General features: G+C 39.9%; 1 protein-coding gene across 5 annotated transcripts in view; it reads right to left on the reverse strand.

Annotated features, from left to right (window-relative positions):
- Positions 1–4,720: 4,720 nt before the first annotated feature.
- Positions 4,721–16,697, reverse strand: part of LOC126470263 (E3 ubiquitin-protein ligase RNF12-like) — a 72,934-nt gene continuing 60,957 nt past the window's right edge. For all 5 annotated transcript variants that reach the window (XM_050098001.1, XM_050097997.1, XM_050098000.1 and 2 more), the window contains 2 exons: positions 10,757–10,818; positions 4,721–7,186 (listed from right to left, as the gene is read on the reverse strand). In XM_050098001.1, coding sequence (XP_049953958.1) covers positions 5,589–7,178 — 1,590 coding nt within the window. In that variant the 5' untranslated portion in view covers positions 7,179–7,186; positions 10,757–10,818 and the 3' untranslated portion in view covers positions 4,721–5,588. The remainder of the gene's footprint in view (positions 7,187–10,756; positions 10,819–16,697) is intronic.

Below are 16,697 nucleotides of genomic sequence, written 5' to 3' on the forward strand. Positions count from 1 at the left end.
ACATTGTAATTCTGTCAGAGACAGCAAAGGACCTGGAAGAGCAGTTGAACGGAATGGACAGTGCTTTGAAAGGAGGATGTAAGATGAACATCAACAAAAGCAAAATGACGATAATGGAATGTAGTCAAATTAAATCAGGTGATGGTGAGGGAATTAGATTAGGAAATGAGACACTTAAAGTAGTGTATGAGTATTTGGGAAGCAAAATAACTGATTATGGTCAAAATAGAGGAGATATAAAATGTAGACTGGCTATGGCCAGGAAAGCATTTCTGAAATATGGAAGTTTGTTAACATTGAGTGTCAGGAAGTCCTTTCTGAAAGTATTTGTATGGAGTGTAGCTATGTATGGAAGCGAAACATGAACGATAAATAGTTTGGACAAGAAGAGAATAGAAACTGTCAAAATGTGGTGCTACAGAAGAATGCTGAAGATTAGATGGGTAAATCATGTATTTAATGAAGAGGTACTGAATACAATTGGGACGAAGAGGAATTTGTGGCTCAACTAACTAGAAGAAGGGATCAGTAGTTAGGATATGTTCTGAGGCTTCAAGGGATCACCAGTTTAGTACTGGAGGGAAATGTGGAGGATAAAAATCATAGAGGGAGATCAAGAGATGAATACACTAAGCTGATTCAGAACGATGTAGGTTGCATTAGTTACTCAGAGATGAAGAGGCCTACACAGAATAGAGTAACATGGAGAGCTACATCATACCAGTGTCTAGACTGAAGACCGGAACAACATCATGAAATTCGTTTAATTTTTGTTATACAACTTCACAGAGAAAGAACCTCAATTTCAAAATTTTCTGGATAATATTAATTCTAGTAAGTTCACTATGGAAAAAGAGAAAAACTATATACATTTTTGGATGTACAGGTAATTAGAAAACCTGACGGACCTTTAGAGCATGAAGTCTACAGAAAGCCCACTGACATGGATAGATACCTTCACAAAAATTCCAATCATCATCCCAAGCAGGAAAGAGGAGTGATCAAAACATTAGTGAACCAGGTTTAAAGAATCTGATAACCACAGTACTTGGAGGGAGGACTCTACTTAAGAACAGTCTTTAGGAGAAACAGATATTGTGATAAATATATAAATAGGGAACTATATCTTAAAAGGTCTAGAGCTTCTAGTGAAAAAGACACTACAAAAGGAAAGGTTTTCCTTCTATTTGTAAAAACTACCACAAATTGCATCCGCTAAGCACTCATAAAACATGGTTTGATAGTGTTTAAAGCAAGAAATATGTGCAAATATCTGAACACTGTAAAGGACCTACACCCACTGCTTGCCATTGCTGGATTTTATAAAATTCTCTGCATCTTCAGCCAAGTGTACATGGGAACTATGAAGCATTGGCACCCATCTTAAGGACTACATGAGCAACTGTTGCCTGGGCAAGATGGGTAAATCAGCAATAGCAGGTTACGAACTAGGACTGGAAAACCATCAAATCTGTTTCTCTGACATTTCGGTTTAAGCAACATTTAATGATTATTACACTAGGATGTATGTAGGCAACAGAAATTTGAAAGCACAAAGCCAATTTCAATAAAAAGTAATAAGACTGAAATTAGACAAGTTGTGTGCCTTTGTGCTAAATAAAACAAACAGAGCCAACTCTTCACCACTAGAAGCTCCACGGCATACACTGGAGCAGCTCCATGACTGTAGGCAGAGGTCTGATGATGTCATGAATTGACCGATGCATGGATATACAGTATTATAAACAGATCAGTTTGCTGAGCTTGTTTGAGACTATCTACCTTCTGAGTTGTTCAAGCCTGTGATTATGTCTCAGAATCAGAATCTCCAGCACAGGAAGATGAAATATTAAGACATTTATGCCTTGGACCACAGAAAGCCTTATGCAAATAAATCGAATATACGCAGTAACATATATTCCTCAACTTTTGCATGAATACGGTAAATTGTTGGGTGTAAGAAGTGGTGCTCCAGTATGCTACACTTATGAAGCATTTGTGAGAAATTCAGGCTCACAGTTCTACCATGTAAATGCACCACCAGTCAAGCAGCAGAGTTAGGGCAACCAGCTAAGATAGGAGACTACAGGTCTACCCATACTGCATTTGAGTCTTCTTTTCTTCTTGTTCTAGTCGTCAACCAAACAATTATAACACTGCAACAAATCGTGTTTCTTTGGAAAGGAATAATAATACCACCACCACCACCACCACCACCACCACTGGGACATTCATGACGAGGTTTAGTAAGGTACTGTAGCGAAATGAACCATTATTATTGACACATTCATGCTCGTCTTAAAATGATATATCAGTTAAATCACTGCAGTCTGAATTCTTCATTGTCACTGGTGGGCTAACAGTATCCGAACTGAGGTTTATCGTGAGAGCACAAAAAGACCTAGAACAGAACTGGGTAAAGCACATTTTATTAAGGCCCTTACTGAAAAGCACATTTGGTTTTTAATAATGACAGCAGAAAAAACAGTACACTAACATTTAAAAAGAATAGCTTTTCAGACATACACTGATGAGCCAAAATACTGTTTCCAGCTGCTTAGTAGCTTGTTTGTCCGTCTTTGGAATGAAATACATAATTCATTCTGCATATCAGGGATCCAACAGTTTGTTGGTAGCTTTGTGGAGGTATGTGGCATGAGATGTCTATGCACAGGCCATGTGATTAACATAAATAATGGGCCGCTGATTAGCGTACTCGGTGATGGTGCCTGACAGCAAACCAGACGGGTTTCATGGAATATACACCAGGCGAACTTTGTCACTGAGGCATCAACGTGAATTCATTATAATGCTCCTCAAATCACTGTATCACAGTTCTGGCCCAAGACACGGACAATTATACTGCTGAAAGATGACACCACAGTCGGGGAAGACATCAAGCATGGAGGGACGCAGATGCTTCACAGCTGACAGCCTATGATTGATTGTCCTGTGTAAGCGCAGGAGAATGTCTCCCATAGCATAATAGTGCTCCCTTCAGCCCGCATCCATGACACACTTCATGTTTTGAACCGCTGTTCACCTCTATGACAGCATTTGTGGAGACAACCAACGACCTTATGTAGCAAAAATGTGATTCACCCGCAGAGCCAACAGCTTACCAGGTCAAAGCCTGATGGTCCCATGCCCACTACAATCTTAACTGACGATGCCACTGGGTCAACATGTAAACATGTATGCCTGGTCTGCTACAGAGCTCCATGTTCAACAATTTACGATGAATAGTGTGCTCTGAAAAACTTGGGTGTGCATAAGCATTGTGTTCTCTAAGCAGTGATCCAACAGTTCACCATCTATCTTACTATACAGAGCAGACAAGCCTCCGAACCCCACAATCTGTGGAGAGTCGTGAACGTCCGACCATTGTGTCAAGCGGTAGTAGTAGTAGTAGTAGTAGTAGTAGTAGTAGTAGTAGTTTCTCTGTCTTCCTACCTCTTTCCATAGCTGCTCACAACAGTAGCACGTGAACGTTTGACCAGCTTCGCTGTTTTCAAGATACTCATTCATTCACAGGCTCTTTGTAACAATAATCTGCCCTTTGTCAAAGTCACTTATCTCAATGTATTTCCCAGTTTGCAGCTCATATTGTTGCTAGGGTGATCTCCTGTTGTGTGTCTGCTCCTCTTACATACTTTTGTTACAATGTCACATGCTTGCAATGCCACCAGGTGGCATCCAGCATTGTGGTGGGCTGTGGTCATAATGTTTTGGCTAATCAGTGTAATTTTTCATACATACCTTATGTACATGAACATAAATATGAATAATGGAGCTATCAAATGATGCAGTACCAGGGATTGGAGTGTAATACAATTTTCATGACATGATGATGGTGATATTCCTTTCCAAATAAACACACTCACTGAACTGATACAAATATTTGGTGGAAGATTTTTTAAAAAAAAAACCATGCTCGACTCAAACACAGCAAATGCAGAGTTCTCGTCTTCTCTCATAGCCAGTTGGTGCTCTCATATGGTGCTCAACAGGCTCATTAAACCTTGATATCTCAAACACGTCTGAGAAGTGCATCTCATTAGAGCAGCATTTGTTAGATCCAAGTACGTGGTAGAGTCAAGCAAAAGATAAGGGAAACCTCACCTGTTGAGTGTGTAATTCCCTTGTAAGTAACAAATCTAAAATAATCACGAAGCCTGTCTTTAGCGTTTAATTTTATCGGTTTCAGAAAACAGTGCCAAGAGACTGTCAGGCTACTGTCGGTCTATTATTGTACGTAGACAACCTAAATCAATATGTTTAGTCTCTAGAGTGTTGTCTGGCCTGTCTATGATACATTTCTATTAAGATTTTTGCGCACAGTACTCATTTGTTAAATCCAGTAGCCTTGATGAAATGTATGTAGATTGAGCACGATAAAAGTGGATTATATGTAAATATGCCACTGAACCTTCTAATAACAAATAAAATAGAGAGAGAGAGAGAGAGAGAGAGAGAGAGAGAGAGAGAGAGAGAGAGAGAGAGAGAGAGAGAGAGAGAGAGAGAGACTGTAGCTTAATTCAGTCAATATACGAGTTGGAAACCACATGGTGATATACACAGCATTTCCAGTTTTCACATTTTCTGCAATCACTTTAGAAAAACATTTTTTTCCCTTCCTCACAGTTTTTCAGGGTCAAAGATTATCAATAAATGGAACAATGGTTACACATGTGGCAGTAACTATAAAGTTACAACAATCTGAAATGTACAACTGTATTTCAGCTACAGTTCATTGAAACAAACTCCAAGTAGGATACTTTTCTCAGATATCAATAGGCCGATAAAGTAAAAACAATGCATATAACATAAAAATCTCAGTTACTATTTGTACAATAAATAAATATATAATCAGTTTATGATACTTTGTTGAGAGTATGAGGCTATAGACACAGTAGACATTGTAACAATAAACAGACATTTAAGTTATGATTTATGGAACCAATAGTGTGTTTACCATTTAATATTCACTACGTTTAAATATCTTTTAATAATCACAAACACTATACAAGTAGTTTCCCAGCACAACTGCTTTCAGCCCCCCCCCCCCCCCTCCATATGCATTACAGAAGAGCCATTCAAACAAGTCACAAAAAGTTATTCTTGGTGTGGATGTATTTGGGGACAGTAAAGGGAGAAAATCACTAATTGTACACTACTGAAGCGTTGGTCTACGCGGTATGTTGAAAGAGTGCTAGGACCTCCCTCTCATTCAGACAGCATCCAATCACAGCTGCTGTTAAAAACTACTGTTTGTAAAACTTTTTGCACTGTAACACAGTTGTAAGTAGAGTGTCTGAAAATGATTCTGGAAACATTCAGTCTATATATTTGATAGTATGTAATGGGAATTGATGAAAATACATTCCCATACTGAGTACACAAAAATGTGTCCCAAATCTTCAAATGGATAAATCAGTCGTAATATTCAGTAGCTTCAGTACTCATCAGAATTCATAAATACTTCGAAACCAGTGTCAGAGGCTGAAGATTCATTAGCACTGTCATGAGCGATAACAGTGACATCTGCATCTCCAACAACTATTCGGAAACGAGCCCATTCAGTAGCTTCAGTACTCATCAGAATTCATAAATACTTCGAAATCAGTGTCAGAGGCTGAAGATTCATTAGCACTGTCATGAGCGATAACAGTGACATCTGCATCTCCAACAACTATTCGGAAACGAGCCCTTTGGTTACCTGGATCATCATCGTCATCGTCGTCATCATCCGGAAGAATATCAATATCATCATCGTCATCATCATCATCAACAGGCCTTCTGCACATTGGGCAGTTATCATTCTGCTCAAGCCATGGTATTATACAATTTTTGTGGTATAAATGGTCACAAGGCAGCTTATGTACTATTTCATCCAGTACAAAATCTAACAAGCACACTGAACATTTCAGACCTGAGTTAACTTGCTCCTCATTTATTGCAACTTCTGGAAGATCCTTGACCTCACGTTTCTGATTTCCAAATAACATTGCATTCACATAGGCAGCAAAAATTTCATCCATGTACTGCCTCATCTGTGTTCTCAATTGTGTCCGCCAATTTGGTTGAGTTCTTCTACGATGACCAGCAGCTACACTGTAATTTGGTCGCTCACCTCTTGGTCTAAGTGAATAAGGTTCCCTTTCTTGATTTGTACTGTTTCTTCTGATACCTCGGTCTGGCAAAGCACGACGTCTGAGCCTAGGGCAAGGTTGGTGACTAGCAGCTGCCTCGCCATGTTCATCTGCAACACTCATTTCTCTGCCATTTCTGGTTGGGCTGTCTGCCTCTCTGCCATGAGCTACAGGGGCACTTGCCTCCCTATCTTGGCTCTGAGTAGCATTAGTCTCCCTCACATGACTCCGGTGCCTGAGTCTTGGGCAAGGTTGACGACCACCAGCCACCTCACCATGTTCCTCTGTGACACTCGTTTCTCTGCCATTCCTGGTTGGACCATTCGCCTCTCTGCCACGAGGTGCAGATGCATTCCCCTCCCTACTGTGGCTATGAGTGTCATTTGTCTCTCTCGCATGGCTGCGAGGAGAACTTGCTACACGAACACGAGTGTACGGAACATCTCTTGTCACACTACGTCCCTGCCTATCACTTGGCACTGTACGACGACTGTGAGAGACATTCACATCCATAGCTTGACTGCAAGTGGCTCTCACTTCTCCATGATGAATGGGAGACATACTTGTCCCTCCAACAGATGGTTGTGGTATAACTGTATCTCTGTCAGATCTTTGTTGTTGTGAACTCTGCTGTTCATCACACTTTTGCAAAACAACAACCTCCCTACCAATTCTTTCATCAGAACTGGCACTGAAGCCTTGTCCATGTGGTGGTCGTGACACCCTGCTACGGGTACGCTGTGTGACTCCTCTTGGCATTAGTTCAAGTGCCGTGTTTGTCCCATCACCAGGAATGTGCAATGCATCCCATCTGCGAGACCGCGCTGTTGTACTTCTGAGACTATGTGCTGTAGGTTCAGTTGCACTTGTAGGGTCTTCCATTGCAATGTTATTAGTGTGGTTCTCCAACTGATCTGAAGTACACTCTGAATGAGTTACAGGTTGTACAGGGTTTGACAGCACTCCATTTAATCCCACATTGTGTTTCCTGTAACATCGAGGCTGCTCCACAACTGCTTCAGACATTAATGGACCTGTGAACAATGATACAGACAAGTAAATTAGCACTGAAGATAGGTAACAGGTGGATGTAGGTGGCTCAGTTTCATCAGATTGGGGGGGGGGGGGGACATATTACAATTACTCCTTCAAATTGACAACATGCTCTGGAGTCAAAACAACAAATAAAAAAGAAAGGAACAACATGCGCTCACTTTTAGACAATCCAAAATCGCAAAATACCTTCGCTATCAACTAGGGGGGAGAGAGAGGGGGGGGGGGAGTGAGGGAGGGAGGTGGGGGGGAAGGAGAGGGAGGGAGGGAGGGGGGGGGGAAAGAGAGAGAGAGAGAGAGAGAGAGAGAGAGAGAGAGAGAGAGAGAGGGGGGGGGGGGGTAATTCCAACCTCTTCAGCACTGGCTGCCTTGTGCTGAGAGGAGGATCCAAATGCATTAGTTCTGAAGCAGTTGTTGCCATATTAGCTATTTTTGTGTGCAGCATGCTCTGAAACTAGGCAGTCAAGTATGTGGTTAGTCAAAGTTTGGTGGTGGTCATTTATCCAAAACAACTGTTTAGCTTACATACCCACATAAAATAATCCATATTAATTGCAAGACAACTGGCATATGAAACAGCTGCTTTCACATGTGCCTAACTATGATTAGATACGAAATGCCTGAGATTGGATTGTGATAAGATGTAGTGGGAGTATATATGAAACATTTTAACAACTGGGCTGTCCACAGGTTAATGACAATGACAAGGCTGGTTCACGACTATAAGCTGTGTCTATGTAGTGTGGCCAATTGGTTGCTATTTTGGAGAATGAAAGTAGGATTTTAGGTGAGAGATTCTTTACTTCACACCACAATGAAAATTAGTTAAAGCTCTAGCAACAGATAATGTTGAGTTTAGCAAAGGCTGAGTGTCAGGGGTTCAAATGGCTCTAAGCATTATGGGACTTGAACATTTGAGGTCATCAGTTCTCTAGACTTAGAAACTACTTAAACCTAACTAACCTAAGTACATCATCACACATATCCATGCACAAGGCAGGATTCGAACCTGCTACCGTAGCAGGAACGTGGTTCCAGACTGAAGCGCCTAGAACCGCTCTGCCACATCAGCCGGCTTGAGTGTCAGGGGAAGCGCTAATCAATGAGAAAATTGCACTGGGTCATAGGTTTGTCAGTTTCAGATTACTCCTGAAAATGAAGGTGCCAATATAGTAGGGAAGGTACTTTTTGTGTGTGAATAAAAGGCAACTGTCAAAACAGAGATTGGTATGTGTGATATGGAGGAAGGTTCTTACAGAGCACAGAAGAAGTGAATGTCAGCTCTGACAAAGATTGATTGTTAAGCTGAGAAGAACGAAGTTAAGGAGATTTTGTAGTAAATTCTGACATTCTTAACGAAAAAGCAGAAGATTTCCTTATCATGGATCAAAATCAAGAAGATAGTACCAACGAATGTGGAACAGGTATGTGGCTTAAAGTATTGCAGGGAAGATTGTGGTTTAATGTCACATTGACAATCAGGTGGTTAGAGATCGAGAACAATCTCACAGATGGGAAAGAAATTGGCTGTCCCCTAGCAAAGGAATTATCTAACCATTTAACTTAAGTGATTAAGACAAATGGCAGAAGCATAAATATGGATGGTCAGACTGATTTGAATCACAGTCCTCCTGAATAAAAGTTTGGGGTCTTACTATTGCAAACCTCAATTTAAGATCAGATGAAATTCTACGGTTCCAGAGACTTTAAAAAGTCTAAAACATCTATAATGTTTATATGTAGACTTAAGTGATGAATGAAAATTTGAACCAAGGCAGGCATTCAAACCCAGGGTTCCTGTTCACTAGGCAAATGCACTAACCACTATGCCACCCTGGCACAGTGGCTTTGCACAACTTCACAAACTACCCTAGCACACCTCCTTCCTCAATCCAAATTCCCATTCATATCTCAGTCCACTTGGTATTCCCCCTACATTCTAACAGCAGTGCAGAGACTTGCCAACTGTATTGGAATAGCACCTCAGCATCCAATGATCTTGCTCTTGCCTGAAACCCAGGCATAGGTGATTTAATCAAGTGAAACTATATGGTTCCAGAGTGACGTAGTGGTTAGCACATCTGCGTAGTGAGCAGGAGACCCAGTTCGAATCCTGACCTCGGTACAAATTTTCATTCGTCACTTCAGTCTGTACATATACAACACTCTATGGCACTGAGATTGATTAGTATGGCCAAATAGGAAGGTACGCAGCTGCAAGCTTAAGGCATGTAATACACTGAGACAATAGGAATGACATCAGGGAACAATCTTCAGAGACTAGTATTCTGGAGGTGGGAAATGGCTCCTGTTCCAAGCTCGGCTGAGAGTGATGGATGATGTAGAATATTCATATTGAGGGACTAAATAACTATATGTGGCAGATGAAATAAATAATCAGCAAATATGTCCGCATGAAGATAGTAAAAGGGCACAATTACTGACATCACCGGCTTACTTACAACTACTACTTTACATCTGATACCTAACACAAACGGGACAGCTCAAGGTAATAGAAAAGTAGAATTAGTTCATGGACAATTCAAGGTAAGATACAGATTGACACACAGTGGCCTGCCATTCTGAAATCACAAAGCCATATAATTCAAGATCAGAAGATGCAACAAACTCATATTTACGTATATAAGCTGTTGATTAATGACGACACAATTAGGTAGACAAATTAGGAAAAAAATACAAAAACATACATTATAGTATTTAATTATGAATAATTTAAATAATTTCCATTGTAGTTGCGAGGTACATTCCGATGTTGAGGCTATACAGAAGCCGGCCGCGGTGGTCTCGCGGTTCTAGGCGCTCAGTCCAGACCCGCGCGACTGCTACGGTTGCAGGTTCAAATCCTGCCTCGGGCATGGATGTGTGTGATGTCCTTAGGTTAGTTAGGTTTAAGTAGTTCTAAGTTCTAGGGGACTGATGACCACAGATGTTAAGTCCCATAGTGCTCAGAGCCATTTGAGCCATACAGATGAGTCTTTAGAACAACAGGAACACAGGTGTGCAGGTAGTGGTAGACGGGGGGTAGTGAGCATGAAAGCACACTGGTGACCTGTTGTGTGATAGGAATGGTCGGTGGGAAGCGGTGGTGGAGCTTTCTATGGTAACCATTATGTGTTGAACAATAGCTTTAGCAAGGGATCAACCACATTAATAAATTGAATAGAAGTTAAAGAAATATTTAGTAAGATTGAGGACTTATTGTCACGTTGTTGAGTAATTTGTGTTACATGAACTTGTGTACCGAGTTTGGTTTACAATAAAATCATATCTTCCTGTTTTGAAGTGTACCTGCTCTGATATAGCTTGTACTTTCTATCAAAGGACTAATTAGGATGAACATTAATTTGCCACAAACTTTTACTGAAACATATACACCATGTGTCACCTAATTATACAAATAAATTTTTACCTGGTCCTCATCTATTGAAATTTCAGAGACTTTCAGCAAGATGCTGGAGTCCTACACTTAAAGGGAACAAGTAATAATAGTGATGCACCCCTAAGAGCCAAAAGTATTCAGTGCACTTAACTGTTCAGCCGGAAGTATTAAGTTTCGCAATTCTGCTGCCTGATCTGGTGTACCAGCTTGTACCTACAACATAAAAAAATCTCCTTTTAGTTCACAGTTAACATTGTATGATATTAATTTTTGTACATTCAGAAATATTGATCATTAACGCTTGTTATTTATTTCTCTGATGTTGTATCATGTATTCTCTACAGATGTAGAATTCTCAGAAGTTTTACCAAAATTAAGAAACAGTCTTCTTTACTTTTAGGAAACATTAATTATTACAACCAAGACGAGTAATTTTGTATACAAAAAGAAACATACACCTAAGGATATTCTGATTAGTGAACAGAAAGGACTGACACAAAGGAAAGTAAAAGTTTGCGTAAGAAGCTGGGGTGTGTGCTTGTGGCTGATGTACTGTGGTAATTCTTTAACGGAGAAAACGATAAGACAGACTGACTGCTGAACTGCAGAAACAATGTGGCTACACAAAGATGTTCACTAGTAATTATCGTTGGTGTCCCACGCATGTACATTGTTACAGTGAGAGGCGACTGGAGAGAAAAAAAAAAAAGAACCACAATGGATACATATTAATTAAACAGCAAACTAACAGGGATGCTGCCCTGCTCATCATCACTGATTTTGTCCAAATTTATGGGATATAAAGGGCTAGAAAATAATGAAAGAGACAGAAGTGGAGATCCAGATGGCCAAACGTTTACAGAAAATAGCGTTTTTAATGCAGGTCAAGTGAGGGATCAGCCATTTATCTCAACACTATTTCCACATAGCGGCTGGCGCAGTGGAAAGAGTACAGAACAGTAATCCCAGGATGGTGGGGTTCAAGTCTCTATGAGGGAACGTACTTTTTTATTTCCCATTTTCACATGAATTGCACTGAAAGTGCAATGTACTATAAAACCTTTATGGTAAATTATTGCCAACGGTCTATGCATGCCTAGACAGTACTGGCTCTTTTGGACCATGGATTCAAACATGGTGGATTATTAGGTGGCATAAGATAGGAATGTCATCACTACTTTGGCCACTCTGGAAAACTTGCAACAGCATTTTACAAAAATCTTGACTGGTGAAATGAAGCCCTTAGTGCAGGAGAACAAATTTCTTCTGTTAAATCTTCAGGGAACAAATCCCCAATTACACACAAATTTTTTTAGGACAAAGGATTTCCATCGTGCAGTATTAAATTAACCCCCCCCCCCACCACCACCACCACCACCACCACCACCACCACCACCACATTACGAACTCACATCCTGAGAAGACTTCATCAAAATGCTTTACACTGTAAACCACCACCAGCTATCCTCACCAATATTTGGTGAAATGATACATTACACACAGTTTGCTGCCAAATTGTGTGATTAAGAGTGAACCTTTAATGAATGTGAACCAAGATTGTTTTCTACAGAAACTTTAAAATAACCACGCAATAGTAAAAATGTGGTGTTTATACAGGGTGTATACGTGGACAAGGAAAAAAAATTCCTGGATTTTTTCCAGATCTCCCGGTTAAAAATACATTTTCTCCCGGGTGAAAATACACTTTTTTCATTGTAAGTGACAGTATACTTTCTCTTGGATCTGTAAAACTTATCCTTTGAATGGACACGGTTTTATACAGCAGCGTAGAATTTCCCTGCGCTTTAGGAAATGAAACTCGGGGGGGGGGAGGGAACACATTTTGGAAAGATCTTTGATGTGCAGCAACATGTACGTTGCATATTTTTGTGTTATGAAAGTATAAATTCGAATTCCACCAACAGGAAAAGTTAATGGTTTAAATTAATATTCATAGTGTTGCTATAGGAAAAGCAAAGCTTTCACATATAATATTTATCTCTAAGATTAATAAGCTACAAGAGAAGCTAAGCTTTCACATATAATGTTGATCTGTTTAGCGCATATTACACTTTAAGAGACATCACACAAATAGACGAGTAAAATTTTTAATAGCGACTTAAATCTCTGATCTTCTGGGCTCGAAATTCTTCTAAATGGCTCATCATCAATGAGTTGATTTTTAAAAGAGAGAAAACGTTCTGTGATTTAAGAAATTCATCGTACATTCTCGCACATAGTTCATGTGTAAAACGCAAATTTACTTTGAAAATAACTCTTTTCGAACAACAATTCGCAATATTTTCCTGCGACCTGTTAAAAATAGATTCATTTCAGCAGTTTCCAGAGAGACCCAGATAAGAAACGTTACCACACTTGCACAGCTACCCTTATACAGTGCACATTCATATGTCCAGATTCCCAATGACGTAGGCCTCGGCCTGACAGGAAGCTTTTCAGTGTGGTTTTCGTGACGTAAATTTTCTTAGAGTACCAGTACTGTATTATCGCATGTTTGCTTCTTTATTATGACATAATCCCATATGTGCTAGAAGATGAAAACGTGCACTTTAAATGCAGCGAACAGTTGAAACTAACCAATAGTGTGGAATTAAACACTTCGTTTCAAATACATTGGCTGCCTCAGCAGGAAAGCTTAATAAAAACCAAATTTCTTTAGCAAACCGACAAAACTAACTTTATTGTTCTGCAAGGTGACTAATGCGTAACTGTCAGAAAGGCGGAAATAAAATAAAATAAAATCTACAACTAGTAACATATTTTGGCCTTCCGTAATTAAAGTATGCAGTGCAGTGCCACGCCTCTTCAAACAACATTCTTATACCGCACGTCACTGTATTTCGCCCTGTGGAATTCAAGGGTGTATATTTTGTAATGGATGTCATCAAACTATTTCAGGACAGTGGAAATTAAACACCCTGCCCTCTTTTTATAATAAAAACACCTCGCAATTAGTACTGGGTAGGATTATTTGTAACCAGGAGAACAAGAATTCTTCAGAAAATCTGGACTCTTTATTGCCTATTAACTAGTAACTTGCTCTTCTGTGTGACAAAATTAAAGATAGGATACCTAAAACTAGTAAAGACAAGAAACAGGCAAGACAGTATATATTTCTTCAATCCTTAGGCCCTAGCAACTTTTCTCTCTAATCTTGCTACAGCTTTACATGGCGTGCTTTCCTTTCAGCAAAAGGACTATCACCTTATAAAGTTCGTGAAACGTTTTGCTACATGAAAAATAGAAATGTCGTCGTCTAATACCGAAAAATGTGTTAATACAAATAGTACCCAAGACTGGTATGGTTTCTCGATCTGATTACGTCTATTTTGTCACTGCGTGCTGGATAAAACAGAATAGGCCTTTCTAATATTGCATCAATTGCAACATACACCAAATACGCGAGACTGTTTTGGCAATGACGATCATTTTAATAATACGACAGAATATAATTCACTTAGCACCAGAATACCTATTTGGACTACTACAAGCAAAAGGCTTTACATTAGGAAATAGTTTCACATTTCATTCATATGCTCCAGTTTCTCACGCACAAGACCGAAAAGCAGTAGTAACAAATTTTTGTATAAATTTGAAATCGTCATATACTTCCATAATTTGTGTGATTCCCCGTTTCTTCTTCTGTGTTCTAACAAAGTCTTATCACTAGTTCTGTAACTATTTCTACCACTGTCAAAACTCATTCTCCGGTTAACTTTATTAACCCTGCCACAATCACCGGTTTAGTTCTGCAGCGATTATTCTCTGGTTAGGCGTTATTACGTCTTCGTGCAATGCGTTTTCCGCGCTACTCAGAATGGAACTTAAGCGGCTGCTAGCTGGGGACTACAACTGGCCCTGTCTAGTGTAAGGATCTGGTCGAATATTTTCTGTGAAAATTTCACTTTCTTGGATACACCGAGAAGATAATACGTAACCTTTCTCACTAGTTATTCCTGGTAGTCGTTTATTTCCATTCCGGTAGTCTGAATCTGTGGATTTCGCTAGTAATTATAACAACACTGAGCATTCGCAAACCGAATCAACCACATAAACAAGCAGCAGTTGGCATTCACTGGTTCGGCTTCATTCCGCTCAGCTCGCATAGCCCCGTCCCATATTGTCTGCAGGAAAGTTTATTTCTAGATGTGACGAGGATTCCCCTGGCAGAGACATCACGTACACTATGCACGCATTCAAAAAATCAACTTCTAATTGATTCAGAAATCAACTTAAAATGTGTCCAAAAACCAGCAGGGGTGCATTTCAAAATCATATGAGTAAATGACAGACCGACGTGCGCTGGATGCTAGTTGCTTAGTGAAACAAGGTTTTTCCTCTAGAATATGAATATGCCCCCTGCCTGCGAAATTGCCGCCCGGTTCAGATACCCCGGTTTGCTTCCACCCCCCCAAGAGATCCGGGCCTGCTGCGCACGCATGAATCTGGCAGCTTGGGCATGCCAGTAAATTTTTTCGGATACCATATGGCTGGTTGAAGCTACTGCTGCTTACGCAGCCAACAGCCACATTTCTGTAACCAGAAGCGGGAGAAGGTACTACTTGTATGCGACTTAACTGCGCATGTGTATGAGCCCGCTTGTAACTGATTAAATGAGTCGAATGTAAAGAGTTGTGACGTCACGCTCATTGGAGGCAGTTTGTTGTTAGAAAGCATTGCGTAGTCTTCCGAAAGCCTTCGACACATTTTGCTGTTCTCAGATGCTCGTACGAGCACTGTTGTTTTATATGGCGCATTTCCTTTGCAATTTAAGTTTTATTTTCGTTTTTTTTTCTCTCGTTCATGTTTTAATGCTGCAGTATTATTCTGCAATAGCGCGATACAGTAATATTCTTTGTTTAGAGTATCGGTTCTTACCAGTCCAAATTACAAAAATTTAACTGAAAACTAAAACAACAAAAAATTCCCGGAATTCTAAAAAATCCCCGGGTTTTCCCGGTTTTCTCCCGGATGAAAAAATTCCCGGGTTTTTCCCGGATCTCCCGGGTTGTATACACCCTGTTATAACTTGTAAAGGATGCCGAATAAATTACTGCTTTTCCATTTTTCACGATTTTCATCGCCCCAGCACATGTAAATCGTCGATTGTAATGTAATAAAAGTGATTTTATATAAGAAGTTGTCATGTATGCCTTACATTTATTTCCAATCCCACATTTTCATTTGCTTTTTGTTTTTATGGTTTTTGTGAAAGTATCATTAAATACTTGGCATGACTCTTAGTTAAAGATTTAAGAGGAACGGCTGAGAAATATATATTAACATATATTTCTCAAAGATATATTGTTGTTGTTGTTGTTGTTGTTGTCTTCAGTCCTGAGACTGGTTTGATGCAGCTCTCCATGCTACTCTATCCTGTGCAAGCTTCTTCATCTCCCAGTACCTACTGCAACCTACATCCTTCTGAATCTGTTTAGTGTATACATCTCTTGGTCTCCCTCTACAATTTTTACCTTCCACGCTGCCCTCCAATGCTAAATTTGTGATCCCTTGATGCCTCAGAACATGTCCTACCAACTGGTCCCTTCTTCTAGTCAAGTTGTCCCACAAACTCCTCTTCTCCCCAATCCTATTCAATACCACCTCATTAGTTACGTGATCTACCCATCTAATCTTCAGCATTCTTCTGCAGCACCCCATTTCGAAAGCTTCTATTCTCTTTTTGTCCAAACTATTTATCGTCCATGTTTCACTTCCATACATGGCTACACCGCATATAAATACTTTCAGAAATGACTTCCTGACACTTAAATCAATACTCGATGTTAACAAATTTCTCTTCTTCAGAAACGCTTTCCTTGCCATTGCCAGTCTACATTTTATATCCTCTCTACTTTGACCATCATCAGTTATTTTGCTCCCCAATTGGCAAAACTCCTTTACTACTTTAAGTGTCGCATTTCCTAATCTAATTCCCTCAGCATCACCCGACTTAATTCGACTACATTCCATTGTCCTCGTTTTGCTTCTGTTGATGTTCATCTTGTATCCTCCTTTCAAGACACTGTCCATTCCGTTCAACTGCTCTTCCAAGTCCTTCGCTGTCTCTG

Source organism: Schistocerca serialis, chromosome 3 (genome assembly GCF_023864345.2).
Source record: "Schistocerca serialis cubense isolate TAMUIC-IGC-003099 chromosome 3, iqSchSeri2.2, whole genome shotgun sequence".
NCBI lineage: Eukaryota > Metazoa > Arthropoda > Insecta > Orthoptera > Acrididae > Schistocerca > Schistocerca serialis.